Source organism: Pseudopodoces humilis, chromosome 24 (assembly GCF_049639895.1).
Source record: "Pseudopodoces humilis isolate 2021_Gansu_Grassland_sample_001 chromosome 24, ASM4963989v1, whole genome shotgun sequence".
Taxonomy (NCBI): Eukaryota; Metazoa; Chordata; class Aves; order Passeriformes; family Paridae; genus Pseudopodoces; species Pseudopodoces humilis.
In genome coordinates, this window is record NC_142223.1 from 4804149 (window position 1) to 4830843 (window position 26695).

General features: G+C 47.3%; 2 protein-coding genes across 3 annotated transcripts; one reads left to right on the forward strand and one right to left on the reverse strand.

Moving 5' to 3' along the window:
- Window positions 1-9039: 9039 nt before the first annotated feature.
- LOC102102765 (transcription factor HES-5-like) lies at window positions 9040-10679 on the reverse strand. The gene is made up of 3 exons (XM_005528355.2): window positions 10585-10679; window positions 10260-10440; window positions 9040-10131 (listed from the first exon to the last, which is right to left on the reverse strand). The coding sequence occupies exons 1-3, from the start codon at window positions 10645-10647 to the stop codon at window positions 9893-9895; spliced, it is 483 nt and encodes a 160-aa protein (XP_005528412.1). The 5' UTR covers window positions 10648-10679; the 3' UTR covers window positions 9040-9892.
- A 10654-nt stretch (window positions 10680-21333) lies between these two features.
- LOC102102956 (transcription factor HES-5) lies at window positions 21334-22336 on the forward strand. 2 transcript variants are annotated; one of them, XM_088066612.1, is made up of 3 exons: window positions 21334-21436; window positions 21704-21902; window positions 22071-22336. In XM_088066612.1, the coding sequence occupies exons 1-3, from the start codon at window positions 21371-21373 to the stop codon at window positions 22334-22336; spliced, it is 531 nt and encodes a 176-aa protein (XP_087922738.1). In that variant the 5' UTR covers window positions 21334-21370. The 2 variants fall into 2 exon arrangements, with proteins under 2 accessions (XP_087922738.1, XP_005528413.1); XM_005528356.2 differs by having other exon boundaries at window positions 21704-21887.
- Window positions 22337-26695: the final 4359 nt, after the last annotated feature.

A 26695-nucleotide genomic window follows, 5' to 3' on the forward strand; every position in this document is an offset into this window, starting at 1 on the left:
GAAGAACGACACAGACTCTCTTGTGTGTTGAACAGGAGAGCAAAGTTTATTATTCTTGATCTTCTTTTATAGACATGTTTGAGAAAGTCCAAGAGGTAAAACTCTCATTGGTCATTAAAGCAACACATCTACCGTCATCAGTTAAGTGTAACATCACCCCTTGACTGTTTTCCTAAACACCACCTGCAAAGATTGTTGTCCTTTACCAAGGACTGTTTGGATTCTTTCTCATGCTTTCTCAGGCCACAATGAGAAGCCTGTGACTTGGTTTCACACAGGCTCTGTTCCCTTCTTGCATATAGCATCCACAGGGTGTGACCCACTCCTGGCGCAGGTCGAAGTGATAGAGCCAGATAAGCTCCGGCGAGATGCGATACCCAGCCCTATCCCTTAGTGGCTTGAGTCCGGGGGTGGGTGCCCTTTATTCCGAGTCCCCCAGGGCGAGTGACCACGGGGAGGGAGATGCGGGAGTTTCAGACTGCGGCGGCCCCTCCCGCCCGCTACGCGGGAGTCGCCCCGCCCGGGGCTCGGGACACCGCAGGAAGAAGGGGAACAAAGCATTCGTCTGGCATGTCCCGCAGTGCAGGGGGCAAAACAGCGCCCCCCCGCCCCGGCCGGCGGCGCCGACGGAGGTGTTTGGACCCGTCTCCGTGGTGTGTATGAATTGCGGAGTGGCGGCACTAATTCCCTTCCCACAGCCAGACGCCGCGGGCGGAGGAACAGGTCCCGTCCACTCCGCAGGGCCCCAGTGGGAGCGGCCGCCCTGGGCGTGCCCCGGCTCCGGCCGGCGCCATTGGTCCGCTGATAGATTTAGCGACCCAACAGGACGGGTTCGGCCAAGCTCTCGGCACGGCCAGTGGCGCGAACTTCGCCATCGCCGCGATCGCGGGTAGTGGTTCCGGCGGCTCCATGCCACGAGCATGCCCTGACTCGGCCTCCTCCACTGCGAAAACCCGTGAATCCCCCCCCGCCTTGGGTGGGGGCAGACAGCTCCCTCGCCGCGGCGGGGCACACAAGCGGAGCGAGCCACGGCGGGGAGCTGCGCCACCTCCCGAGCCAGCGCGGACATGGCGGGGACTGCGATAGCTGGCGCCGCCCACGGAGGTGGTGCCACGGCTTCTGAGAACCCTGCCGGGACCGTGTCGGTGCTGGGAACGGCGCCAAGTGGGGACAGGGGTGCCTCTCGGACGACACCGCCTTCTACCCCCGGCGGGCAAGTCACGCCTGCCGGGCCGGTTTCGGGGCCGGCAGGGAACGTCTCCCTGGCTGCCGCCGGTGCCGGGGCAGTAGCAAACGAGTCTCCCTTGTTTACCATAGGGACTCGCAGTGACTCTGGATTTTCAGGGCGAGTGTCTGCTCGGAGTGGAGGACACAGAGAAGGCCCCCACTCGAGTACTCACTGGACTCTTCCCCCTTGCCAAGTCACAGTACACCAGATCCCAGGAGGTTTTGGGACGAGGTCAAAGAAAAAGCCATGGAAATGGGAGACTGGGAACTTCCGGAAAGATTCAGGGGAATTGGAGATAGTTTCCTTGATTTTTCAGATTCTGCCAGGAATAGACAGTCTGGTACAGGAGAGGCAAGCTCCAGCTGGGCGCCTGTCTCTGCTCCTGTGATGGCTAAGGGGCAGGATCACAGAGATGCTGTGACCTCGCAGGGAGGTCTTCAGGTTTTCCCTGTAATTAAGGGAAATCCTGGAACAGGACTGCCCAACACACACCAAGTCCTGTCCACAAAAACTGATGGGTATTAGGGACAAGGTTGCCACAGTATGGCTTGGGGTTTCAGGAGGTAATACAGATGATTCATGTTATTAATTCTGAGCCACTGGTACCATATGACATTAGGCACCTTGTTCAGGTGTTGTTTCAGCCTGTTAAATTTGAGGTCTTTGAAGCCAATTGGAGTAAGTTGGCCACAAAAGTAGCCAGACAAAATAATCAATTGCCTCAACAGGACACTAGATAAGGAGTTGGACCTGATCTGTCGACAGGGATTGGGAATTTTTCTAACCCTGATTTCCAGGTTACGTTCCACCCGCTGATGTTAGATCGGTGCCAAAAGACTGGCTTTGCAGCTCTGATGAAAATAATTGAGCTGTCTGCTCCAAAGCAAAAGTTTGCTACCATAGTCCAAGAGGCTAAGGAGTCATATATGCAGTTTGTTGAGAAACTCTGCATCTTTGGAGAAGCAGACGGATGACCTGGAATTGAGGCGGCTACTGCTTACACAGTTGGCAAGAAGCAATGTCAACGCTGACTATAGGAGCATAATAGAGGCCCTCCCAGGTGATCCATCTATAGCACAGATGGCTCAGGCTTGTGCAAGCATAGGCACCTCAGATTGCAAGATAGCTGCCTTGGTTACTGCCTTACCAGCATCCTCAAAATGGCCAAAAGGTAAGCAGCAGAAGCAGGAGACAGCACAAGCCACCAAGAAGCAGGGGAAACAGAAGGAGAAAGGGAAAGCTCCCTCCTTTCTGTATGCTTGGTGTGGAAAGCCAAACCACATTGCAGAGGTTTGCATGGCAAAATATGATGCCAAGGGCCAGCCTATGCCAGATCAGGGAAATGCAAAGCTGAGCGCATCAGGGTAACGCGCCCAGACATAAGCTTTTCCCCAGGTCCTGAAGCTGATGCAGGCTTACTCAGCCAGCTTGTGACCAGCACCTCTGGCTCAGCTGGACTTGATGTCTGCACAGCAGCAACGGTAGTCCTGAACTCTTGCAAAATGCATGGAGTTCCTTTGGATGCCTATGGACTCCTGGGGGAGGGTAAAAGTGCTTTCCTAATGAGAAGATTAAGTGCCACTCTCCAGGGTATCGTTGTGCATCTGGGGCTTATTGATGCTGATTATTCGGGACAGATTTGTGCTATGGTTTCCACGCCTACCCCTCCCCTCACCATCCCCAAGAAAACACACATTGCTCAATTTGTGCCTTTCAAGTCCTCAGTTTCTAGGGCTGTGAGCTGATGTTGAGGGGAAGGTTCCTTTGGATCAACTAGACCACCTCAGGTGTACTGGACTGCAACCCTGACTGACAAAAGGCCTGAGATACGGTGTACCCTGTGCCTCCCTGGTGCCACCCTGCCAGAGAACCACCTGCAAGGACTGATTGGCACGGGTGCTGACGTCACCATCCTAGCCTCCTCTGCATGGCCCCCACATGGATCCTCTGGATCCTGTGGAATTGCCTGTCACAGGATTGTATGGAAAGGCCAAATATTTCATCAGCCAGTGGCCTGTGCAGATCATGAACTCAGAGGGACAATCAGCTATGGTTTAGATTTATGTCACCATGGCTATTGCTAGCCTCTGGGGGCGGGATGTACTGGCGGTTTGGGGGGGTTGGATTGGGATGGATTTTTAATGGGGACCACTGCAACAAAGGGCGCACCGTGCCCCACACCCTTAAGGGGGTGTGGGGACAAACCCATCTGGGAAAACCAATGGTCGCTGCAAAGAGAAAATGTAGTCACCTGTCCTGGGTCAATTATGATGTTAAATTGTATCCCCATTCATCCACCTAACCCAGACACAGGTTTTGTATTCTTAAAATTTCATCTAAGAGTAAAACTGAGTGGAAAAGAAGTCTGTTATCAGAGACTGTACTTGCTCCCCCCGCATCGGGAGTTTTAACAACAGCACAGACAGACAACAAGAGACAGATCACCTTGGCTTTCCAACTAGCCGGAGCAGAGAGGTCTTCCTGGACTGTTTTCTTTCCCTTTTTTGAAACGAATCAAACCTGCTCTAGAGTGGAGACTCGGGGGAGCACCGGGAGCTTGCACCCGTGGACTACCGGGAGCCCAGCCTGGGCAGCGGCATTTTCCAGCGCCAGAGGGACTGATAACAGAGCGAACACCCACAGGAAAGAGACCCTCTGAAGTTTGTCATCTCTTCGGAACGGCGAGAGGTTTTGTAATTTGATATTGTTCATTCTTGTGCTGGGTAGTGCTGTGCCTGTGAAATAAACAGGTTTTTTCCACTTCTCTCAGAGAAATCTCCTCCTGAACCGGTTAGAGGGTGAGAGAAAGGAGCCACGTAAGTTTGCTTCCCCGGGGGGGCCTCATTGGAGGTTTTCTCCCAAATTTGCCCTAAACCAAGACATCACCCTTCCAGATTTGGTTCAAGAGCAAGGTACAAGCTATGCCAATCTGCCAAGCTCCATAGCAGAAGGTAATTCCAGGGCAGAAATGTGGGCTAACCCTGCATGGGTAGCACCTCAGCCTCATGTACTAGCACAGGCCAGAGCATCGCATGAATTCTTTCATCAAAATGCACATACATTGCAAAAGCAGTTTCAGTTGACTCCAACTGAGGCTAGTGACATTGTCAATTCTTCTGATGACTGTCACACACCTGCTTCACCTTTACTAGTGGGCATAAACCCTAGAGGTCTCAAGGCCTTGGAAATTTGGCAAACAGATGTTGCCCAAATTGCCGAATTTGGAAGGGTCAAGTATGTGCATGTGTCTATTGACACTTTCTCTGCAATGTGGGTTTCTGCTCACACTGGGGAAAAACCGCACAATGTCATTGCCCATTGAAGGCAGGCTTTTGCCGTGCTAGAGACACCTTCTACTGTGAAAACTGATAATGGCCCTGCATACTCCTCGCAGAAAGTGTGGCAGTTTATGCAGTTGTGGGGTGTCTCACACAAATTCGGCATTTCCGCATTATCCAACTGGCCAAGCCATAGTTGAACGTGCTCATGGTACTCTGAGGCAGGTTCTTCAAAAACAAAATCAGGGAATGCAGGGTGATACCCCACAAAGTCAATTGGCAAAAGCTTTGTACACAGTAAATCACCTTACAGTGCTGCAGAATTCAAACAACCCTGACATCTTGAACCATCACCTTTCTTTGCAGGCTTCAGGTGAGACTAATCAGCCCCGAGCGAAGGTTTGGGTGTGTAATTTAACCACCAAGCAGTGAGAAGGCCCATTCAAACTTAGCACTTTGGGTTGTGGGTATGCATGTGTATCCACAGATACTGGGGTGCACCGGGTACCTACAAAGTGTGTCCCCCCTGACCTGAAATCACAAAGGCAAAACCAAGCCAACAGGCAAACGACAGGCCATGACCAGGAGGAAGGTCATCAAGTGGATGAACCTCTGAATGATGATACAGATGCAGAAGATGCAAGTGATCACTCAGATGGTCCCTCTAAAGACAGACGGTGAAACATCTTGCTCATTTTTTTCTTTTTTTTTAATGAAAAGGAAAGGGTGAGATGTGCACAGGATTTCTGAGCCTGAGAGAGTTTCAGCCTGTCAGGGGCTCATCTGTTCCCAGGGAATAGTTCCTGGGAACAGTTTCTCTCCAGAACTGTGTTATGGTAAAGAGATACTATTTCCCAAAACAATATTGAGCAGATGTCCTTGGTGTGTTTTCTCTGGTCCCACCAATGGGTGTTGTTCTTTCCACCAATCGGAGTAACCTGGTTGGAAAAGCTATATAAAGTTAGAAAACCTAGCAATAAAAAGGCTTTTGCCTGATGAAAGCGGCTGCGCTGTGGATGATTTCTAGAGACCCTCGCTCAGTACTTTGTATCCTCTAGCAACATCTCCAGAATAATCCTTTTCCTTAAGGTAAAGCAAACGGCCACATAACTCACAGTTTTCCCTTCTGCAGGTACCAGGAAAGTTCTTTCACAGAGAGAATGTGTTTTCCTTAGTAAAAACTTTCTTTTTAGACGCAGTGAACACAGAGGATATTAACTTGCTTTACTAAAAGCTACATTGTTCTTGCTGTGCAGAATTCCTTTTCCCTGCAATATCTTATTTTCTCCTAAAAACTGAAAAATCTCTACAAAAATGCATTTGGAAAATGCATTGTGTATTATGCAGAATGTTTAAAATTAAAATAAAAGCCAGTTTTTTCCCACCAACAAGCAACAGTGGAATAAATAATGCATACCAAGTGACAAGGGTCCATGAGGGAAGAAGAAAAGTCCAGGCATTCCACACAGCCCACTGCTCCTGAAGGGGATGTAAAAGGGAAGAGCTTTCCAGCCCTGGATGACACTCCCAGTACCTTGATCACTCAGCTATTGCAAACTTTGATGCTTCACAAGATGCCACTGGGCTATTTCATTAACTCCTTTGCAAACCCTCCTTTTCATTTTCAAGCTGCCTTTCTCTTCATGACAATTTAGAAAAAGAAGGGGGTTTGCTCAAGTTTTTTAACCATCCCCACTGTCTGTCACAGTTCAAACAATGTCCAGTTCAGACCTGGTTTCTTCAGGGTCAGCACTAACTTCCTGCACAGGAACAGTTGTTTGATCCCTTTTCTCCTCATTAACATCAAGACCTGCCTGTGCTGTTCATGCTTTGTGACACATCAAAGGAAAACACAGAGTATGAACAGTAAGCTTTTATCAGCAAATCCTACTTTTTCCACTCTAACACCCAGGCTTCTCCTTCTCTCTTAAGAGCAAGAACCAGTGTTGGGTCACTCAAATCAGACTTTAATGTATTACCCAAAAAGAGAAATACCTCTGACTCCTGTACTGCTGCAAAGGAAAGGAAACAGTCCCACAAACAAGCAGTGAAGGGAGTTTTCAGCTGAAGAATTAAGACCATTCTTCAGGATATTATTACAAAACTACCCCTTTACAATCATGTTCTTCATAATTACAGGGCACATAACTTTTCCTCTGTCAGGAAAATTAATCCACAAATACCAGAGGTGTATGTCCAAAAAGGAGACAGAGGAGTCCTTTTACTTTATTTGAATAAAGGGAGAGGCTATGGGGCATTCCCCTGGGGTCTCTCAAATTTTTGGACAGCGCAGCCTCCTTTTTATCCTAATTTCCCAGCCGCATGTCCCTCTCTCTTTCCCCATTGGCTGAGGTATTTGAGAGGTACAGACATCCCAGAATGCCTGTTACCTAAGATTCCCCTCTAATGTATAACTCCCCTCTTAATTCTTAACTCTTGTGGAATTTATGGTGTTTCCTCAGTGTCCCTTTCATCTTTCACTCAATCAGTGGAATCCATTCCATTGATTCTTTTATCTCTCAGTGATAGTTTCATCTTATCAGCAGACCCACAGCTTGTGTAAAGACAAAACCCTCCTTTGCTGTAAGGGCAGCTGCACCAGCCAGCACAACCACAGAGACAAGGACTGCTATTATTGCTGTCAGAGATAGAGCTGGTGAAGTGTTTTGCAGATGTGATGTGAGAAAATAAGTAACTGTGGTGTTAGAACCTGCCAGTGGAACTGCTCCCCTGTTTTCCACATCACACCTTCCAAAGGTCTTCCTCACTTGGTGGATAATCCAGGTGGGAGCTGGCTCTTACTTCTTTCCTTTAATGTTTGTAAGTGCCATATTATTCTCCTCAGAAGCAGACTGTCAGCTGTTCTACTCTAGATAAAGGATGTGCCACCTAAAACCCAGGTACCAGGAGTGCGCTACTCTCCATGGCTTCAGATCTAGCTCTGCTGGAGCCACCAAGAGCCTCTCATGCAGTGACAAATTTGGATGACAGGCTGAAAGCTAAATCTGTCATGTCAATGAGCTTATAAAGAGAGGAGTTCAGCTGTTTCCAAGAGTAGGAACAGGATTCCACACTCAGAGCCCTACTGAAAGGAGGATGCTGCTGTTTGGAAGAGACCAAAATGCAGACCCAAGAGCTTCACTCACTCAAAAGGAATCCAAGCTGCTTCTCTGGGCAGTGGGGTGCAGGTCTCAGACATGCAGGCTGTGGTGGAGGTGCCAAGAAGACAAACTTCACACGTGTTCTCCTTGGGTTTTGTGCCTAGAATTGAGAAGCACACAGGATTTTTCTCTGTGCCCCTGCCTAAGAGGAGTTCAGCATAGTCATTGTGACCCAGCTATTCCTGGAGAGACCCTTCACTACAGGCAGGAGCTCACACAATTCTGCCTTTCATGCAGGGAAAAATCATAAAGTGTTCTTGGTCGCATCACACCCGGTGCCCATGGGGCACAGCCAGCACTCCAATGGTGTGACTTGACACCACAGCAAGGACCTCAGGGTAACACAAGGACCAGGTTACACTGCAAGAACCGGGCCCCTGAGGTGGTTTCCCCTCACGGCAACTGAGGTTGTTTGCCTCGTGGTCCGTGAGGCGAGACCCTCATGGCCCCTCAGGCGGTTCCTTCACGGCCACTGAGTCCCTGGCCTCCCCACTCACCATCCTCATGGTGCCCCGGCAGGGGTCCCCGCAGGATGCCAAAGCGAAAGAAGGCACGGAGGAAGGGGACGGGAAGGGAATTGGAAAGTGATGGGAAGGGAATTGGAAGCCACCGGGCTGTGCGGCTCGGATTCCCTCAACACTTCCCGCCCTTCTGGCCAGGCACAGCGGAGAAGGCTTTGGCAGGGAGAGAGCTATGCCCAAAGTCTGTAAAATACCTCAATTTGTGCCAAAGCAGCCCCTCAAAGCCTGAGATACCCCTGAGATCCTGGCAAACTAATCCCTCAAAGCCCGACAAACCCCTCAAATCATGTCAAGCCCTAAAAATTTGACAAATCCTTCAAAGCCCGACAAACTTCTCAAATCCTGTCAAACTCCTCAAAACCTGACAAATTCTTCAAAGCCTGACAAGCCCCCCAAATTATGGCAAACCCTTCAAAGCCTGACAAACCCCTCAAATTATGACAACCCCCTCAAAACCTGACAAACCCCTTGAATCCTGGCAAGCCAACCCCTCAAAACCTGGCACAAACCCACCCCTCAAAACTTGCCTTAGGGTGCTAAGTTTGTGAATAAATGGTGTGGAAGGAGGACTCGGGCTCCAGGCAAGTGCAGGACACTGCTGCTTAGGTGAGGGGTTTAGGGACAGAAGGGGTAGTGACTGAGGAAATGATCAGTAGGATTCTGCATGAATCTGTGTGACAGGAGCACTCCTTAAGGTTCAGGGTGATTCACATGGTGGGATTCATGAGAATATACAGAGTAAACATGAATGGGACTTCCTTGAGCTTTATGAAAATCTTCAGAATGACATTAACCTTTGTCAGGAGTGCAAGCAGCTGCGCATCCTTTGGATGGAGAGACCCATACAGAAGTTGCACACAAATGCATTTTATTGCTCTCTACACACACAGAGATGCATACACAGTATGCAGGTGAGCCATAGGGCAGTCCCAGCACTGGGAGAAACACCATCCACCAGGAATTCAACCACACAATACAGATAAAAATCATTATTATAATGAAAATGCTAAAAAAGCATAGCTTACACCCAAAATGTATAACATTGACAAATCAAGCCTGTTACCTACTACTTTTCTTTAACATGAAGCAATAACATACTCCTTTTCTAAATTGAAAAAAGCATCAAATAGTAGAAATATTCCACATAGTTTCCTAACTCCTGGTTATCCTTCACACTGTATATACAGGACTATGAAAGGGCCGTGGGGGAGAAATCCAAACCAAAACCAAACCCATTTTTGGTGCTGCACAACTGATAAGCAAACAGAGGAAAATACTTTAACCAAGTGTGCATGAACCAAAGGGAATAAATTTATCCTCCAGAGTGACTGAACCAACCAGAGTTGTCAGTCAAGCCAGAGCAAAGCTGATGGCTCTTACTGGGAATATTAGAGAAAATCTCCTACAGCAATTCCTGTCCATCACAACTGTAACATTTACAAACACCCTCCTTCATTCTGAAGACGTTGGCCCTGCCTGGGAAGCACTGCACCAGTGCCTACACAGCTTCGACACTAAACAGAACACCTCAACTTTTGCCAGAAGATCCCAAGAAAGTCAAAAGCATGGCATTCTCTCATACATAAATAAAACATGGGGGGAAACAAAATTCCCTACAGGAGAGAGGATCAGAACTGGACTATCAGATGCAGTCAGATCCTTCCTCTGAACTGTCACAGGTCCATGCAGTGAAGACTCTCCCGACTACCAGGGCCTCCAGAGAAGGCTGCTGTCCTTTGAAGACACTTGTTTCGGGGCACCAGCATTCCCACGGGAGGAGACCTCTGGAGCAGCTGGCTGGCTCTTCTGGAAGTGACTTAAAAGTTTGGTCTGTGTTTCAGTTCGGACTTTGTGGAGAGATAGGAAATAGAAAGCTTCTTGCAAACACCTGGAATAGCCCTCTCTGAAGTCAAACTGGGAGCTTTTATGGAAGGATCCTGCATCTAGAGAAGGGAAGAAAAGAGGGAGAGGGATGAAAGGATAATTTATAACAGTTGTTCATGGCTCAAGATTCATACAACAGTCACAGATTTGCAGTAAAATAGAGACTGAAAGAAAACTCAATACTTACTCTTCATCTGCAGCTGACTCTGCTGCTTCAGGTAGCTGACAGTCATCTCCAGGATGTCAGCTTTCTCCAGCTTGGAGTTGGGCTGGTGCCTCTGGAACTCCTTCTCCAGGAGCAGTTTCAGCTGCTCAATGCTGCTGTTAATCCGGTCCCGGCGCATTTTCTCCACCACCGGCTTCCTCAGCTGTAAAAAGCAAAGGAAAAGAGACCCGTTATTAAAGGATCCTCTCCCTGACACTCTTCAGGACTGTGCCCACCACTACCACTCCTAAACAGAGTGAGGCAAAGTCTCAGCTGGTGCAAACTGCTCTACTGTGCCTGCACTTACTTTGTTTTTCTCCTTTGGTGTCAGCAGGTTGTCTGGCTCCAAGAAAACGGTGCTGGGAGCCATCTGTCCTGAGCAGAGAGTTATTGGAGTGGAATCCAGGAGAAACGTGTTGCTGGAAGCTGCCTATGCCCAGTATTTATACTGTCCGAGCTAAGGGCCAGTGTGTGGGTCTGCGGCTCGGTGGCGTTTCCCACACTCGCCAGCCAATCAGGGCCATGGGCAGCACAATGGGAGAAGCGGCTATTCTTGCATGCTCCACTGGGAGTGAATAGCCGGGGGATAATGACCTTCTCCCAGATGAGCAGGTGGGGAGTGTGTGCTCCCTGAAAGGCTGGGATCAGAATTATGTGTCAGGAGATGGGAAAGAGCTGCCCTTCAACGGGAAAGGCTGCTGACTAATGCCGCGGATCAATAGCGTTCCAGGGGCAGCCCGGGGTTCACATGCGGGAGGAGGAAGGAGGAGGAGGTCTGCTGCCCATGGCGGGAATTTTGCTCCCGGGAGCGCGCCCAGACACACGCCGCAGCAGCCACAAGGCACACGCACAGCAGCTCCTGGCGACCAGAAAATCCTCAAATCCACTGACCTGTTTTCCACAGTGAGCCACCTGTGGTTCTCCCACAGGTGATTCTTGCACCAGCTTTGCCCACGGGCACCAGCTTTCCCGCTTTGACTCATTGGAAATAAAAACATTTAATTTTAAGTGCACACAATTATTGAAAACATTTTCTGGTTTGATCCTTGTTCCCTTCCCTCAGTACCTTATGCAGCCCTTTAGAAAACTCTCAAGCCACGTCATAAGCACTTTATGTTTCTGTTTCCAAATACCTGCAAGACAAATACTTGTGGAGAAGGGTCTTGGGATTGTTTCAGGATTAGTTCAGTATCATATGCTGCCTCTTACTTCCTCCCCAAAACATATTTTACTGTAATTATTTTAATTTAGTCTGTAAACAAAGGAAAACTGGGTGCAGCAGATATTTATATCTTCATAAACTTATTAGAAATCAAATTCCTGATTCCTCATTATTCTCCCCTGGGCCAGTTGCTGTGCTTGATGCACAGCCTGTGCTCAGGAGGTGCCTGCACCTGGGAGAGCTGACAGTCTCTGATAAAAGCACAGCCAGGGATTCCTGTTGGAAAACTTGAACCAGATCTGCCGGCAATTTATCCATCAAGTAATTTCAGGGCTTATGTTTGTGGAGCTCTTACTGTAGTGAGTAAATACCAGTTGTATTCGCATTCATATGTGTGTAGGTGTGTTCACCTTTACATTAATGAGTGTGTGTGGTCACACAGGGTCTTTAATGTGAACACACACACTCCGGGCACAGGGACACATTTCTCTCTCACTCTGCAGCTCATTATTGGTGCACCAGGTAAGGATTCAATGACCTCTTCCAGGCTCTGCTTTTCCATCCCTATTGTGCTGCCCTGAATGGGCTCCCTTCTATCGGCACAGAGCAGCAGCTGTTGAGCTCTGGGTCTTTTATGTCAAGTTGTGGGAAAGCTTTTGTGACACTGTTTCACATGTTCTCCTCAAAGCCTGTGGATTATCTCTGAGCCCATATAATGCCACCTCTGAAACCAATCTTGTCCTCTGTGCATCCCTCTCGGGGAGGTTTCCTGAAACAGAAACTCTGGAGCTGGGTCTCATTTCTCCAATTCATTAATTGAGCACATGAAGAAGTGCCAGTCCTGTGATAGGCAGGGTAGTGTTGCTAGAGACAATTGCTGTTTCTCTCTTGCTGCTTTCCTCTGATTCTCCACTCAACACCCAGATAAAAACTACATTAATTTCATGGGAACAGTCATGCCAACCTCACCCTCCTTGCGCTTGGGAGTGGTTGTGCACTGGCATAGTCAAGGGGTCAGTGCTCAGAATTTCCTCTCCACCAGCATCCAAACTAACCCAGAGCCTGCACCTGAGGAGACTGAATGCAAAATAATTTTCTGTGGTGTTCCACTTTTGCTGGAGAGGCTGGAAGCCCTACATACTTAAACTGGGTGTAATAATAAGAATTACAATATTCAATGTATTACTGGGAGGTGAACTTACCAAAATCTCACCTGGGTGGGAAATCCATTGACGTTCCTACATCCCCGCTCTGTAAATTTTAAATTTAACACAAATTTTAAAGAATTGGAAATAAAAACATTTTTATTGCCCAAAATAGATGCTCTGCTTTGGCTGGAAATCCTAAAGAAAGTGGTAACAAAAATTCCTCCCTGTTATAAAGTTTGCAGAGTCTGTGGACTTTATATGAGGAAGAATGAATTTGGAACTACACATCTATTCCAAACACACACACTACTGGACAGAAAGCTCATTAGGAACCCAAAATACTGGATCTGTGTGTTTGAAACAGGATATCAACAACAGCCTTGCCCCAGAATCCCTGCCAGATGTTAACCCTTTAGAAAGCCTTAAGGATACTGCTGCTTTCCCAAGTCTGGAGAGATGCTCCCTGCTCCCAGTCCATGCTAACCAGATGGCCTTTTGGGAGCAGGGGTTATCCACTGAACACAAAGCAGAGCCAAGCACCGTTGCTAATGTGGTTTGTAGTCAGGCACACTTCCTTTGTGACAGGAGGGAATATAGCTAAGGAATGGTGTGGGAAACTCTGGAGTACGCAGACTTCCACAGCCGCATGTTAGTAAGTAATTCAGAAGGGAGCAGGGGCAGAGATGAACTGGGAACAGGAAAGACGGCAAAATGTGGGCTATTTAGTTAGTGCCAAGTCCTGCAGAGCATCCTGAGGGAAAATAAAATTGGTCCAATCCCAAGGGCCTTTCTGGGATCCCCACTGAGGTCAAGAGATAATTCAGTCTCCAAGATTTGCTCTGCAGATTTTGTACCTCTGGAGCTGTTTCCTGATCTCTGTAAATTTGTAAATACAAATTACCTCCACACCTACCTCAGAATTTATCTAAACCTAATCAAAAATTGCATTTTCTCCTGCCAAATACCAAAACAAGAATTGGGTCTGTTGTTTCCCATTTCTTTCCTCTGCCTGGTATTGCTAGTATAAAACCTGTCTGAGTTTTCTTAAAAGCCAGGCTCAGCTCCCATAGCTCCATATGGGTCATACAAAACTCTCACAATACTCTCATGGTCCACAGGAATTGCTGTGTTTCCTTGGACATATTGGACAGATTGGGGAGTTAAAGAGGCAAACAGAGGATGTGGCTGAGAATTCTCAGTGCAATCTAACCCACCTCTGCCACTTCCAGTGGGACAGTTGCCTTTGGCCTGACTGGTGGATGAGCAAGATTCTGCTGTGCAGCTCCTTTCCCTTTCATTTCCTCACAGCCCCTGCCTGGTTTTCCTCCTAACCCTTCTCTGCATTCCCTCCCTGTCCTTCCCTGTTCTGCTGCTTGGCTGGTGCAATTTCTGTCTGCCTGCACAGCTTCCTTCCCTTTTTTTCCTTTTTCCTCATGGTTTACTTTCCCTCCATGCAGGTTTTATAATCTGATTTTTCGATCTGTCACTCCTTTCCCCCTGCCTGTCACAGGCAGATGTGGTTTGAGGACAGGGGTGTCTCAGAGCCCCGCAGCCATGGTGAGTGTGGAGTTTCCTCCAGTTTCCCACACCGCTCTCCCATTCAGGGCATTCAGGCACAGGATAAAGGAAGTGTGCCATGCTACAAGCTGAATTAGAAATGGTGTTTGACTTCCCTTTGTACTCCACAGAAACCTTGCTCTGGGCAGACCATCTGCATAGCCCTCACCGTGGAGAAAACCATTGATCAAGGCCTGTCAGCCCAGCTGGGGGAACTTGGGAAAGTAATTCCTTGTGCCACTTCAGTTCTTTAGGGCTTAACATCTGGCTGCAGGGGGAGGTGACTGGTTGATGGTTTAACAGTCGTGCTTCCTTTCAAGTTTGGGATGCTGTTTTGATCCCAGATAAGCCTTTCTGAAATCCTGATTTTAATAACATGGAAAGCATCCAGAAGAGTAGGAATAATGCACTGGCTTTGCATTTTCAAAGTGCTTTACAATTACCAGTTAATGAATTCTCAGCGACCTCTTCCATGGGTGAGGATGTATTATTAGCAGCGTTTTACAAAGGCGGGAAAATGAGACTGAGAGGAGAAAATCAAGATTTCAAACAGGCTACAGGTTGCAGGCTTCTATGGCCAAGAGGCTGTTTGAGACATCTGGTTTACAAAAATGCTCAGCACCCACTTTTGTTTTAATTAGCTTTGGCATGTCTGAATGGGGCCAGCCCCACTGCTTGTGGGAGGACTTGGATTTCTAGGCTGGACCACACTCACAGCCATACAGCACTCAGGTAAGCAGATACCAAAGTTCTCCTTTGCCCTCAAGTTCAGCAGCAGTGTTTGAAAATGTTGCTTAGTATAATTTTTCTAAGCCCATGAAACAGCTGGAAAGGAAGATAAACTCAAATCCCCAATCAGGAAATACTTACTGTTGTGTTCAACAGAAAATAACTCCATCTCTCCGAAAGTAAACTAAGTTTTAATTTGCTTATTCTTACTCCTGCAGACCTGCAGCTGTGCTTAGTCCATGGGCAAGTCTGTCTGTTGGCACCATGGAATTCTGCTCAACTGCTTCCCAGCAGGTATGGTTATCCTGGGATTGGAGTTCCTCATGGAGGGAATGCAGTGTGCCCTGAAATATATGGACTCCTGAGGAAATATGAGTAAAGCTGACAACATGCCTTCCTCTGTGCATGGTGATGAGTGCACCCAACCCTGCCCATGGGTTGTGTTGTGTGTTCCCTGTTGTGTGTTCCCCTCTGCCAGTCCTTTGCCTGGCTCAGGGCCAGGTTATCCACCTCCTGAAAAACCCTTCTTGCTTTTATCTGACACCATCTCTTCATTCTGCTGCCAGCTGAGAGTGGCAAAGATGTCTCTAAAACCCCCCTGCCTGGCAGGGCAGGTCCTCACAGGAGCCCCAGGACACTTTCCCCAGTCCATTGTGCTCTGCAGCTGGTGACTGAGGGCTGCCAAGCAGAAGAAAATGGGTTCCAGTGGGAGTTTCTACCCCAAAACTCATCCCAAAATGGAGACTGAGCTCAAGGGAAGGGGAGCAATCCACTGAGGCATAAGGGAGAGTCAGCTTCAGATTATAAACTTGTTCCCAAGGCAGGGACAATCAAATGAGGCTCATGGGACCCAGGAAGCCTGTGGCTCTTATCTCCCACCAGTGCCCTCGCTGGCCTCCGAGTGATTAAATATCTGCCCCATGCAGATGGGATTAATTGCTGCTTCTATCAGGGGAGAGGTGCCTGCTCTCCTGTCTGGCACGGACATATGAATCCTCTCTCATTAATGACAGTAAGTAGTTGCTGGGGCCAGACTTCAGGAGCCACATTCCCTATTCCCAACCTGCTCTGCTGAAATATCCTCTCTGCAGGGTACCTGCTCACTGCCAAAAGCTTGTCAGCACTGTTTGCTGAGTCTTGTGACTTTTACCAGGAGACTCATAATACTTAGGGCCTTCAGTAGGACTTCACATCCAAGCTTCATAATTCTATAAGGAGAGAAAATTAATTCTATGAATCCAAAGTCCAAATGCTCAGTTAAAAAAAAAAAATCCATAAAAATGCTTTTATTTTTATTGGAAACATCAGATTGTTTTTGTTAAACCTCTGTGATGTTTAGCCTATTTCTTGGTTCCTCAAGGCTTTTTGACATTTGAAAGGCTGGCAGCACTGCTAGATCTGCAGAGGTGGGGAGCCCATTGTAAGGGCTGAATGCCACCATCTCCTAAAAAACCCACCCAGAACCAAATAATTACAGAAGTGCATGAACCCAGCAGCTTCTGTTTGCTGCCCCCACTGCATTGTCAGTGACAGGCTGTTCCCTTCCTTGGCCAGGACAGGAGAGGTGACTGATGGGGAGTTCCAGAGGACTTTCAGGGAGTCTAGCAAACTCAGCACTGTCCGGGATGATTGGGAGAAACCTCAAACCCAGCTGGCAACATGTGGGAAATCCCTCAGCCCCACTCCAGAGATGGGGAACAGCAGCATTTCCAAAATCCCCAGTAACTCAGCACTGAGCACCGTGAGCCCTGGGAAGGAGAGGATACATCCAGGGGCTGTTTTATCCAGGTTTGGAAGGAGGAGAGTGGTAAATACAGAACATGGTGGCTCCCGCCAAGCATGCTCCCAGGGCAATGTGTTCCTTTGAGACATAATTGATTCCTGCCATCAGGCACCAGCCTGCTCTCCCCCAGGGTCAGCGCTTTCCCACATCCAACCCCATTATCCCACAGACCATGCCTTTTGTACAACACACTCCAGCTATTCATGTGCAAAGTAGCTGTAATCCCCAGACCTTTCAGAGTCAATATACCAGGAAATAATAAATCCCTCTTGTGCACTCTTGAATATGCCGAGAGGTGACTTGTGGGAATTTCAGCTGGGCAGAAAAATAATAAATTTTCCTTAATTTTTAATTAGTTGTGATGTTCACTGTAGAAGGACTATGTCATTGAGGCATGACTACTTGGGGGTCACCACACAAGCAGCTATAGAAATTGCTTTTGCCTCTAACAAACCTAAAAATACAGATCAAGTTGTCTCGGGTGTTTCTTAATGATCCAAGTCCACTTTCCTTCACTCATGCACCTGGGAATGGCAGTATATTAAACATTCTGGATCTGAAGAAAAACTAATTAAAAAAAGTTAAATCTGTGAAGAATGTATTTTACAGTATTAAGACCCTTTTTTTGGTGGGTTCTGATGTCTCAAGAAGGCAAGATAAGGCCATGCTAATGACGTTTAATGGAATATTTCATACAATAGTTCTAATAACAACATAATCTTTTCCCCTGGAAGAGGAAGATTTCCCTTGACTCCCATTCCATTGGTTCACATGCAGAGTTATGATTTCCCTGTGGGAACAGAAGCAAGTCTGAATAGTAAGTTTTACATGGTTATTTTTTTATATATTGCCTTCCAGACAAACAATTTTTATACTATTTTCTGTGTAGAATGTCATGTCACTGAAAGACCCTGAGCAGAGTATGATAGGCAGGATTAGGGTTAGGGTTGGGGTCAGGGGCAGGGGAAGGGCTAGGGGCCTGGGAAAAGGGATCTTCTGAGACACCAAAGGAAGCAGTGGCTCCTCAATTAAGAACTGTCACAGCATCATTAGGGGTCACCTCAAACAGGTCTTTTCACACCTTGGCCAGGAGCCTCCAGAGAAGCTGTGAGAACATGAGGGTGTTGAAGGGATGTGCTAACACTGCAGGGATTTCTGGTGCTGAAATGTGTGAATCTTAACCTTTAAGACAGGGTCCACCCATCAGTGACATACAGACCTAGTAGAACCCTAGAACCTAGGGTTCATCATTTGGAAGAGCATTCAAAGATAATATTTCCCACTCAGGTGTGTCTGCCCAGGACACTGGCAGTGTTATCACTGCTGTGTCCCTCAGTGATGCTGCCACCAGCACATTTGCCATTAAACTGAGATCAGAGCTGGTTTGATCCTGATCTCCCTCCATTTCCCTAGGTAAAAAAGCTTTCCCAGCACTGCTTCAAACAGACAGGGAGAAAACAAACCCTTCTGCAAGACAGGGAGAAGAGGCCCTCTCAGCACCCCTAGCACTGCTACTCCTCCACTCTGCTCCCTGAGGTGCTCCCAGGTGATGCCAGAAAAGCACAAGGGCCACATAAGCCCCATCCCCACCTCTCACCACAGCCACAGGTCAGCTCCCAGTTCCAGGACAACTCTGTGGAAGAGCTCAGCACCACTTGGCCGTTTCCCAGAAGAGCAAACTGGGACACAGTAGAACAAACCAGAGCCCCAGGATAGCCTGAGCTGCAGCTCAGCTCAGCATTCCTGCAGCCACTTCTGCATGAACTGGTGTTCCTGCCCCTTGTAACCCCTTTCTCCCCATGCACATGGTTCCCGGAGAAGCCCCTGGATGGTGAAATGTGCCTATTTCAGCCTTCCTGGGTGAAAAAGCCACAGAGTTCATGGTGCCCCAACACAAGCACTGCTCCACAAAGGGGTTGTTAGCACCAGGCTGTGTGGGTTTGGATTTCTCTGCCTTTCCCATACTCTTCCCCCATTGATAACATTTCTTGCTGGGACAATAGAAGTGTGCCTTGCAACCACTCCCGACATTAGTGACGGTGCTTGAGCGTGAATGATTTAAAGGGAAAGAATCCAACTCCCAAAAGACCATCTGGCTATCAGTTCTAATACAGCAATAAAGGTCAGGGCTTCTCAGGAATTGGGAAAAAGATGGTTTTTGACACTGAAGAGTCTTCAACCAGCTTGGTCCATGCCTACCTGTCAGCTCCTTCAAGGTCTGCCAGCATGGCTCCCGTGCTAGGAAAGGGATACCAGCCCCTGGAGGAAGGCCAGTTAGAGAACACAGGAAAACAGGCGACACTCCATTAAAGCTGGCAGAAGCTGGGGCATGATCTCTGAGCTGTGTCTTATTTTGTATCATAATCCTTTGACTGCTTCAAAGTGTTCATGAGATGTCTTCCCTCCTGGCTTTCCCACAACGCAGGGAATAAAGGGCTCCAAGGACAACATCTGCCCTTCACAAAGAACAGAGTCCATTCAGGCCGCTACAATGAGTCCCACGTCGCTGCCTATTGCAGTGACACCTCCCTCCTTCCTGTCAACTGCCCCATTACCCTCGGGCTTCATTGCAGCACTTCCAAGCAAGAAATTCTTTGGTTTTCTTACCTCACTGCACACTTGCCCCCTCCCTTGCCACTGTTCAGATGCTCGGCGGAGGAGCACACCTCTGCCTGGGGCACCCCGGGCTGGACCCACACATGGCAGGATGCAGCACAGCTTTCCCCAGGTAGCTTCTGGCTTATTTTTGGTGCTGCCTCGAGGGCTGTACCCCATCAGATATTTTACAACACAAAATCAGAACTGACCTCCAGTGCCCTCACGGCTTCAATCTTTCTCTTGCCTTTATCACAAAATAAATGGTTGCTTAATTCATCCCAGTGTTTCCACGCAGATAAAAGTGTGATAAATGTAACCTTGGATAAAAATTCGTGAAAGAATAAATAAGTATATAACTAGATTTGTAACAATGTAAAAAGTATATAAAATATAGTGTGGCCGAAGAATTTCCCCAAACCCAGCAGTAACTACCCATTCAGGCGGTAACGACCCTAGGCGACGTTCATCAGCCTGAAAGAAAAAGCAGGACACGAACGATTAAGCTAAACAAAGAAAGGAGCCAGGCCGAGATGCCCATCGACTCCACACCGCACCTGGGCACCCCTCCCTGCAAACCCCGACTGAAGATGCAATCAGGCCGGACAATAAGTGGAAGCCCAGCCGAGATATCTGTCGACTCCACACCGGACTTGGATACTTCACTCTGAGAGCCCAAACCGAAAATGAAATCAAGGAACACTCAGAACTTCTTTACATATGAGGAGACTCTGCCCGGACGTCTATTTGACTCTATTCTCCAACGCCAGGAAATCAATTCATCCAACAATCAAGGACCCTTGGTGAATGGTGCCTGCCTGGAATTTGGCCTCAGGACACAAAATCCCTATAAAAACCCCAGACAGTCTACCCTTCTTCGTGGATTTGGGAACACCTATACCTTTGGGTATAGACCCCTGTCCACCCAGCGCTGCGCTGTTTGTTTTATTGTGGTTTTTCCTCATTGTTTATTTTTTATAAAAATTGTTTTATAATAAATTGTTCTTTTATTTAACCCAAATTTGCCTTTGCATTTATAACAAAAGCAAGCAGCAAATTTTCCTAATAAAAAAATGGAGTGGGGATGATGTGCTGAGGGTTACACAGCAGGGCAGGTACATGGTGTCTGAGATCTGACATTCAGAACACTCACACTTGCTCCAGCGAGGTCAGATCAGAACCAAGCACACCTGAAACCTCAGCAAGAAGCAGAACCAACCTCCTTGCTGAGGGCCAAAGATGGGCCTGGACTGCTAAAGCCCATTCATGGCCCACCTCTGGTTTCCCAAGACTTCCCAGGATTCTGAGTTGAGCCTCATGCTATCCTTTAGCCCATCTTAACCATCATTCCTGAAAATGTCTATATGGAGGAGATAGATGAGAAAAATGAAAAGCAAGAGCTACAGGGGTGACTGCATGGCCCAGCTCTGCTGGGAGGTGTGGGCTGTCCTTGGTGGGAACAGTGGTGCAACAGGCTCACAGACCCTGGTGTGTTATGAGGAAGTGAGAAAGTGGGGTTATAATTTTCTAGTTATTCTTGCTGTTGATCCAACAACCATTTAGAAATGTCCTGCAAAGAAATCTGTGGTCACACTTCGGGTCACCCATTAAAGTGCAGTGACTGGATGGACACACAAACACACACACAGCTCCCCCCGGCTCTGGGAAGGCCAGAGATGTCCCTGGAGATGTTGATCTGAACCCTAGCAGGGTTGCCCTCCCTTTCCCACCTTCCCGGAAAAGCGTGCCTCCTCTGCACCACGACTGTGCCTGGCACATGCGGGGACTCAGGAATGCCATTGATCCCAGCCCAGCCAGCTGGAGGCTCGGTGCTTTCCCAGCTCCCCAAGCTGCACAGTCCACCAGCAGCGTGGGCAGAAGGTTATGCTCCCCGGGGCATTGGCAATCAATGTACCATGCACTAATGGATGCTTCCTCTATTGTCCCACTGCGGGCCTGGATTGGCTGCGGGGTTGTGGGAAACACCGGCGATCCCGACACTCACGTATCTGCCCCGGCTCCCCGGGTATAAATAGAGGCAGTTGGGGGCTGCCAAAGCATCGCCTGACGCTCTGCACAGCAGCTGGCTGGGGTCTGTGCCCAGGGCTGAGCGCTCGGAATGGCTCCCAGCAATGCTCTCATCATCCACATGGAGGAGAAGCTGCTGCCAAGGGAAAAGAATAAAGTAAGTATACCCGGAGGGGATTGGTTGGCCTGCCCTTAGCTAATAAATATAACATGAGAGAAGAGGGGGAAGTGGTCTGGGAGAAAGCAAATATGTTAAAGAGAGATAAGGAGGATGTTTAAAAATTTAAATGAATGGGGAATGGGTGGGCAGCATCACACAGCTCTCCTGCAAAAAAAAATCATCTATGAACATGGGTATATCAGGGCATCAGAGGGGAAATTGGGTCAGGTCTCACAAAATCCCTATCTGCTCTGTCTCTCACAGCTGAGGAAGCCGGTGGTAGAGAAAATGCGGCGGGACCGGATTAACAGCAGCATTGAGCAGCTGAAACTGCTCCTGGAGAAGGAGTTCCAGAGGCATCAGCCCAACTCCAAACTGGAGAAAGCTGACATCCTGGAAGTGGCTGTCAGCTACCTGAAGCAGCAGAGCCAGCTGCAGGACCAAAAAAGTGAGTGCAGACCAGGTATTGCACACCTGGACCTGCTTCCAGGGCTGTGCCCTCCCAGATACCCCAAGGCGAGCAGGGGCTGGAGCATCCCAACCCCAGGCATATGAAAGTCACCGCACAAATCACTGCCTCATGTTTTGGTCATGATTTTAAGTGCTGCATTTTCTTTTCTTTCTCTTTCAGCATTCATCCACAAGAACCCAGAGCAGGACTTTAACAGCGGGTACCTGCGGTGCCTCAAGGAAGCAATGCACTTTCTGTCCTACTACGAGCCCAAAAAGGAGACCCAGGTCCAGCTCATCAAGCACTTCTGCAAGGCTCAGCTGGGTGCAGATGCCTCATACTCTCCAGCTCTGTGTGGCTCCCCGCTGTCTCCCTGCGTGTTTCCCAGAAAACAGCCTGCCCAGAAGAGCGTATCTGCTGCTCCACCTATCTGGAGACCCTGGTAGACCTGCTGAACTTTATTCCCACATTTTGCTACAAAAACTAGAGGGACCTGTGGTTTATTAGTTCCTCTTTGAAGTAGGAAACATTGTTTTCCAAAAGTGGGTAGAGGGAGCAGTTACTGTTTTTCTGTCACCAGAAATGAGGGTCGCTAGGTGTTTTCCCTTCATAGTGAAGGACTGTGGGTATATCTTGCAGCAAATTTGTTGCTTTAATTGGTGGCTCCTGGCCAAAGACAGGACCAAGTTCTGTGGTGATTTAGAGAGCAAATACCCTTTGGTTTCCATCACAGGCTGCTGAGTCTGTGGCTGTCAGTGGAAATCTTTCTGCTGACTGCCTGGGTCGTAGGTTCAAGTGCTCCATTGTCTCTAATGTATTGACATTCCTCAAGAAGGAGCTCTTTGGAGAATGTATTTTGTATCATAAAGAGAGGATTGAGCTTTTCCCTTTTGAGTGAAAGATGTTAAGAAATGCTGATTTTTCTGAAGCTCCTCCGCCTTACGGAAAGTTGTGATGATCACAGAGAGCTCGAGGGACAATTCTCTTCATGTTACTTTGTGCTGCTCTCATTTGAGGTATAATTGGTGCCTTTTGTAAAGGAAATACCTCTGCTATGCCTTAAGGAAAAGGGGGAGGAAGGGAGGAAATAAGTACTTTATAATCATTAACTGAGCATGCTAAGGATTTTAAAAAGCTTTTATAAAGTTGTGATGTATTCATCCTATGTGATGTTCAACTTGCATGTCTTCACTGTACAATACAATAAAAATTGTTTTAGTCATTAATGCTTTGCTTTGGAATGATTGAAACAGCTGTCACTGCTGGGCTGGGTGCATGCAGACTCTCCTGCGGTGGGGAAGCCATCTGGAAGTGTCAGTTCTGAACCCTTCACTCCAATACATGAAATATATCTATGAAATTCCTTTGGCAGAACAGGATTTCAGATCCTGTAAGGAAGCAACCTCTGGAAAAATTATCAAAAATCAAAATGGAAGTGAAATTGAAGTGAGGTGCTGAGAAGTGTCAACCTTTCAGGTTTAACAGCAACCTATTCAGCCTCCAACAAATCACTCATTCCACAGTTGCTTCATTTCCCCCACTAATTTTTCCACCAAGCTGAGATCAGCCATGTGCTTTCTGCCTGTTTGGGAAGGAGTATTGTGTAAATTTTCCAACAATTTCCAAAGAGTTTGGCATCTGCCTCAGCCTGGAGATCTTTGAAATTACCTGCAATGGGTTTAACTAATTTTTGCTTCATTTTAATTTTTAATCTTAATTTTATGGCGCAAATTGTGTTAGGCTACCTTTGCTAAAGTGAAATTAGCCCACATATGACTAAAAGTATAATTAAATAGGAGACTGAGGAAGCATTTCCACTCCTAAATAATTTCCTTTTATTTTACCTTTTTTTCAAAATAAATCTGCACAAATAATCATTTCACAAAACTATTCTCTAACCACAGGAATTCATTGATTTGGGTTTATGACAGTGAACGCTCTCCTTCTTCCAGAGATGAAAAGCACAAAACACATTTGGTCAGCAATCCAAGTTTCCTCGGATTTCCTGGGAGAGGTGCCCTTGAAAAGCTGCATTTCAAGCCCTCAGGGTTTTCTCCCAAACAAAAGGAAATACTGAATACCTGATCTTGTTCTTAAAAACGAGATTCACTTAATAAATTATAAAAAGAATTTAATATAAATAAAAGACAATTAGGAGACAAAAGAAATAAAGCAAAGGGTTAAAACGGCCGGGTGCCCTGGTGCCTTGCCAGGAACACACCTGGTATCCCAGGAATACCCTTTTTATCCCCTCCTTGCTGTGAGGGGTTAATGCATATTCAAGCATGTCCCCTCCCTGGTTCCGCCTTCTTGGATCATGCTCTTCACAGTTTTATTTTCTGCTGGTCAACATATATTTTTTGCTGGTCATCATTATTCTTGCTGGTCAGCATTATTCTGGAGTTTGGTTTCCTTTCTTTTTGCAAATGGTCAGGGCAGATAACAGTCCGGAGGGCAGATGGGTTTCATATCTTCTGCTGATAACAGTTTGGCCTCTATTGTTCTCTTGATAAGAGCTTGGGCCCCACTGTCCTTGCCCTCTGGGGTTTCCTTGCCTTGTACCTAGGAAATTCTTTTAAGCTTAAGACTTGTTAGCAAGAAAAAAGTACATACATAGCTAAAAAGTATTTAACATATAATATTCATCTGCGAAAGCCAATATCACAATACAAATTTATAACATTGTCAAAAGTACTGAGCAACCTGAGCTTTGCTCAGCTGACAGATCAACCTGCATCCAACACTGAACCTGCCCAGTCCTTGTTCAGTTTGTGGTGAAATCCTCTGTTAACCACACAGAAAGGCCCCAAAAGCCAAACAAGCCAAAAGCCTGCTGTTCTGCCTCATCTTGGGCCATGGATCATTTTGGCTCTTATTTGTGCACAGGCTCGTTGAGTGCTCTTCACCTCTCTGCCAGTGTAGTGCAAGGCAGGGTTTGGTACAGGTCTCTACCAGTGCTCCAGATTTGTTCTTTCTAATGAACTGCTAAATAATTCACAAGAGATATTTTTAGGTTTTATAGTTGCTTAGTGAGCTTGAAGAAGTCACTTCAACCTTGCTGTGCTCATCTTGTCCTTGTCAATTAGCACAGGCTCCTGAATCCCTGCAAAATTCCAGCTGTTGTCCATGCCTGTGGGGTTTTAAATCAAGCCTAATTAGGGTGGTTTGGGGGAGTTCAGGCTCAACTGGAGTGCTATGTGCCCCAAAGCTCACCCCAGCCTGACGTGCACTGCTGGGAACAGAGCCACACATGGCACAGAACAGGCTGCTGCTCTTCTGGGGATGGGTTCCACCCAAGGAACCATGCTGGAGGGTCACAGCTGACAACACCTCTGCAGGTTGTGTAAAAACAATGTAAGGGAGAGAAACAGTAAAGCCTCCTCCCTGGGCAGTGGGAAGGGACTAAACCCCACTGGAAAAGCTGCTTTTTGTGGTCCAAGGAGTCAGATCCGCCATGGTGCAAGTGCTCTGCTTCTGCTTTTCATCATGCACAGACTTGCCCCTCTGGGCTTTAATTTACCAATTACCCCAGAGCTAAAAGCCAGACCTCCAAGCCTGCCTGGCCCCCACACAGCAAAGGTTATGTTTACTACAATTTATTAATTATTATCTCTTCTCATAATTGAACGCAAAGCTTCTTACTGCTCCTCCAGCTCCTGGGCTGACAATTCCACACCCCTCTCCCCCCCGCCCCCCCAACACATTCCCACCCTTAGGGAAGATGTTGTTTATTATGCTGATCCCACAGCTCAGGAATACTCTCCTGACAAAGCCCCTATTAACCTCAGAGTGTGGGCCTGAGTTTCTCAGAGTTTCCCACACTTTCTTCCCTATTTAGGGCATTCAGAGGTCCACAAAGGAAGCGTGCCTCACAACAGCCCACATTAGTGACGCTTTTTGGCTCCGCATTGTGACGACCAGCAATTCCTGTCCCGATGGACCATCTGGAGAGCTGTTTTCCCAAGGAGCACATTGATCGATCAGTATTATGCGAAGGCCCTTTTAAAACTTGGGAACGTTATGCTCTTTGACACTAAATAGGTGTCTCAAGAGGGGTTGTCAGAAAGATTTTAAACCATTTAAGAAAGACACAGGGAAGAAAAAACATTAAAAATCGTAATTGGTTCTTTAAAAACGCTATCAATGGCATCTGGGAGACAGGCTGGCATGAATGTAGGAAATGGTCTAAAGTAAAAATGCCCTAAAATTGGTCCAAGCCATCAAGTTGTGTGCTGGAAGCACAACCACAGAGGTACAGGGCACTGCTTTTCAAATCTGCATGACAGACAAGGAAATTCTGGATTTCCACCCTCCTCCAGACCTGTTGCTCCATTGCAGCACACTGAATGGGGAACTCAGTGTGCTGCAATGGGGAAAATTGTGGGGAAAATTATGGATCAGGTGGACTAGGAAATCTGCCAATTGGTATTACAAGTAGTAGCAGCTTTTGTGCAAACTATGTAGAGTAAATCTACATATGAAATACTAAATACTAAATACTAAAATATTAAAATAATTATATTATTAATACTACAATACCTATTATTAATAATATTTTATTAATTAACATTATTAATACTAAAATACTAAATACTGTGTAGAGTAAATCTACACCTAGGCTGAAACCACCACCCATAAACCAGGAGCAGAAAGGCCCAGTAGCAATTCCTCAAGGTGGAGGTCCTCCAGCTGTTCTGATTTATAGATTATCATGGACACCAACCTATAATGACAGTCTTGGGGTGTCTGGATTCTTTCCTGGATCCCCTGTGGCTGTTCCTCAACTCACAGCAATCCCACAGGTT

What these genes read in the sequence shown, in the direction of transcription:
- LOC102102765 (XM_005528355.2), bottom strand. Translation starts at nt 10,647, where the DNA reads ATGGCTCCCAGCACCGTTTTCTTGGAGCCAGACAACCTGCTGACACCA. An exon ending in CACCAAAGGAGAAAAACAAA is followed by an intron (nt 10,441 to 10,584) that starts GTAAGTGCAGGC and finishes TGCTTTTTACAG; the next exon opens with CTGAGGAAGCCGGTGGTGGA. An exon ending in GAGTCAGCTGCAGATGAAGA is followed by an intron (nt 10,132 to 10,259) that starts GTAAGTATTGAG and finishes TCCCTTCTCTAG; the next exon opens with ATGCAGGATCCTTCCATAAA.
- LOC102102956 (XM_088066612.1), top strand. Translation starts at nt 21,371, where the DNA reads ATGGCTCCCAGCAATGCTCTCATCATCCACATGGAGGAGAAGCTGCTG. An exon ending in TGCCAAGGGAAAAGAATAAA is followed by an intron (nt 21,437 to 21,703) that starts GTAAGTATACCC and finishes TGTCTCTCACAG; the next exon opens with CTGAGGAAGCCGGTGGTAGA. An exon ending in AAAAAGTGAGTGCAGACCAG is followed by an intron (nt 21,903 to 22,070) that starts GTATTGCACACC and finishes TTTCTCTTTCAG; the next exon opens with CATTCATCCACAAGAACCCA.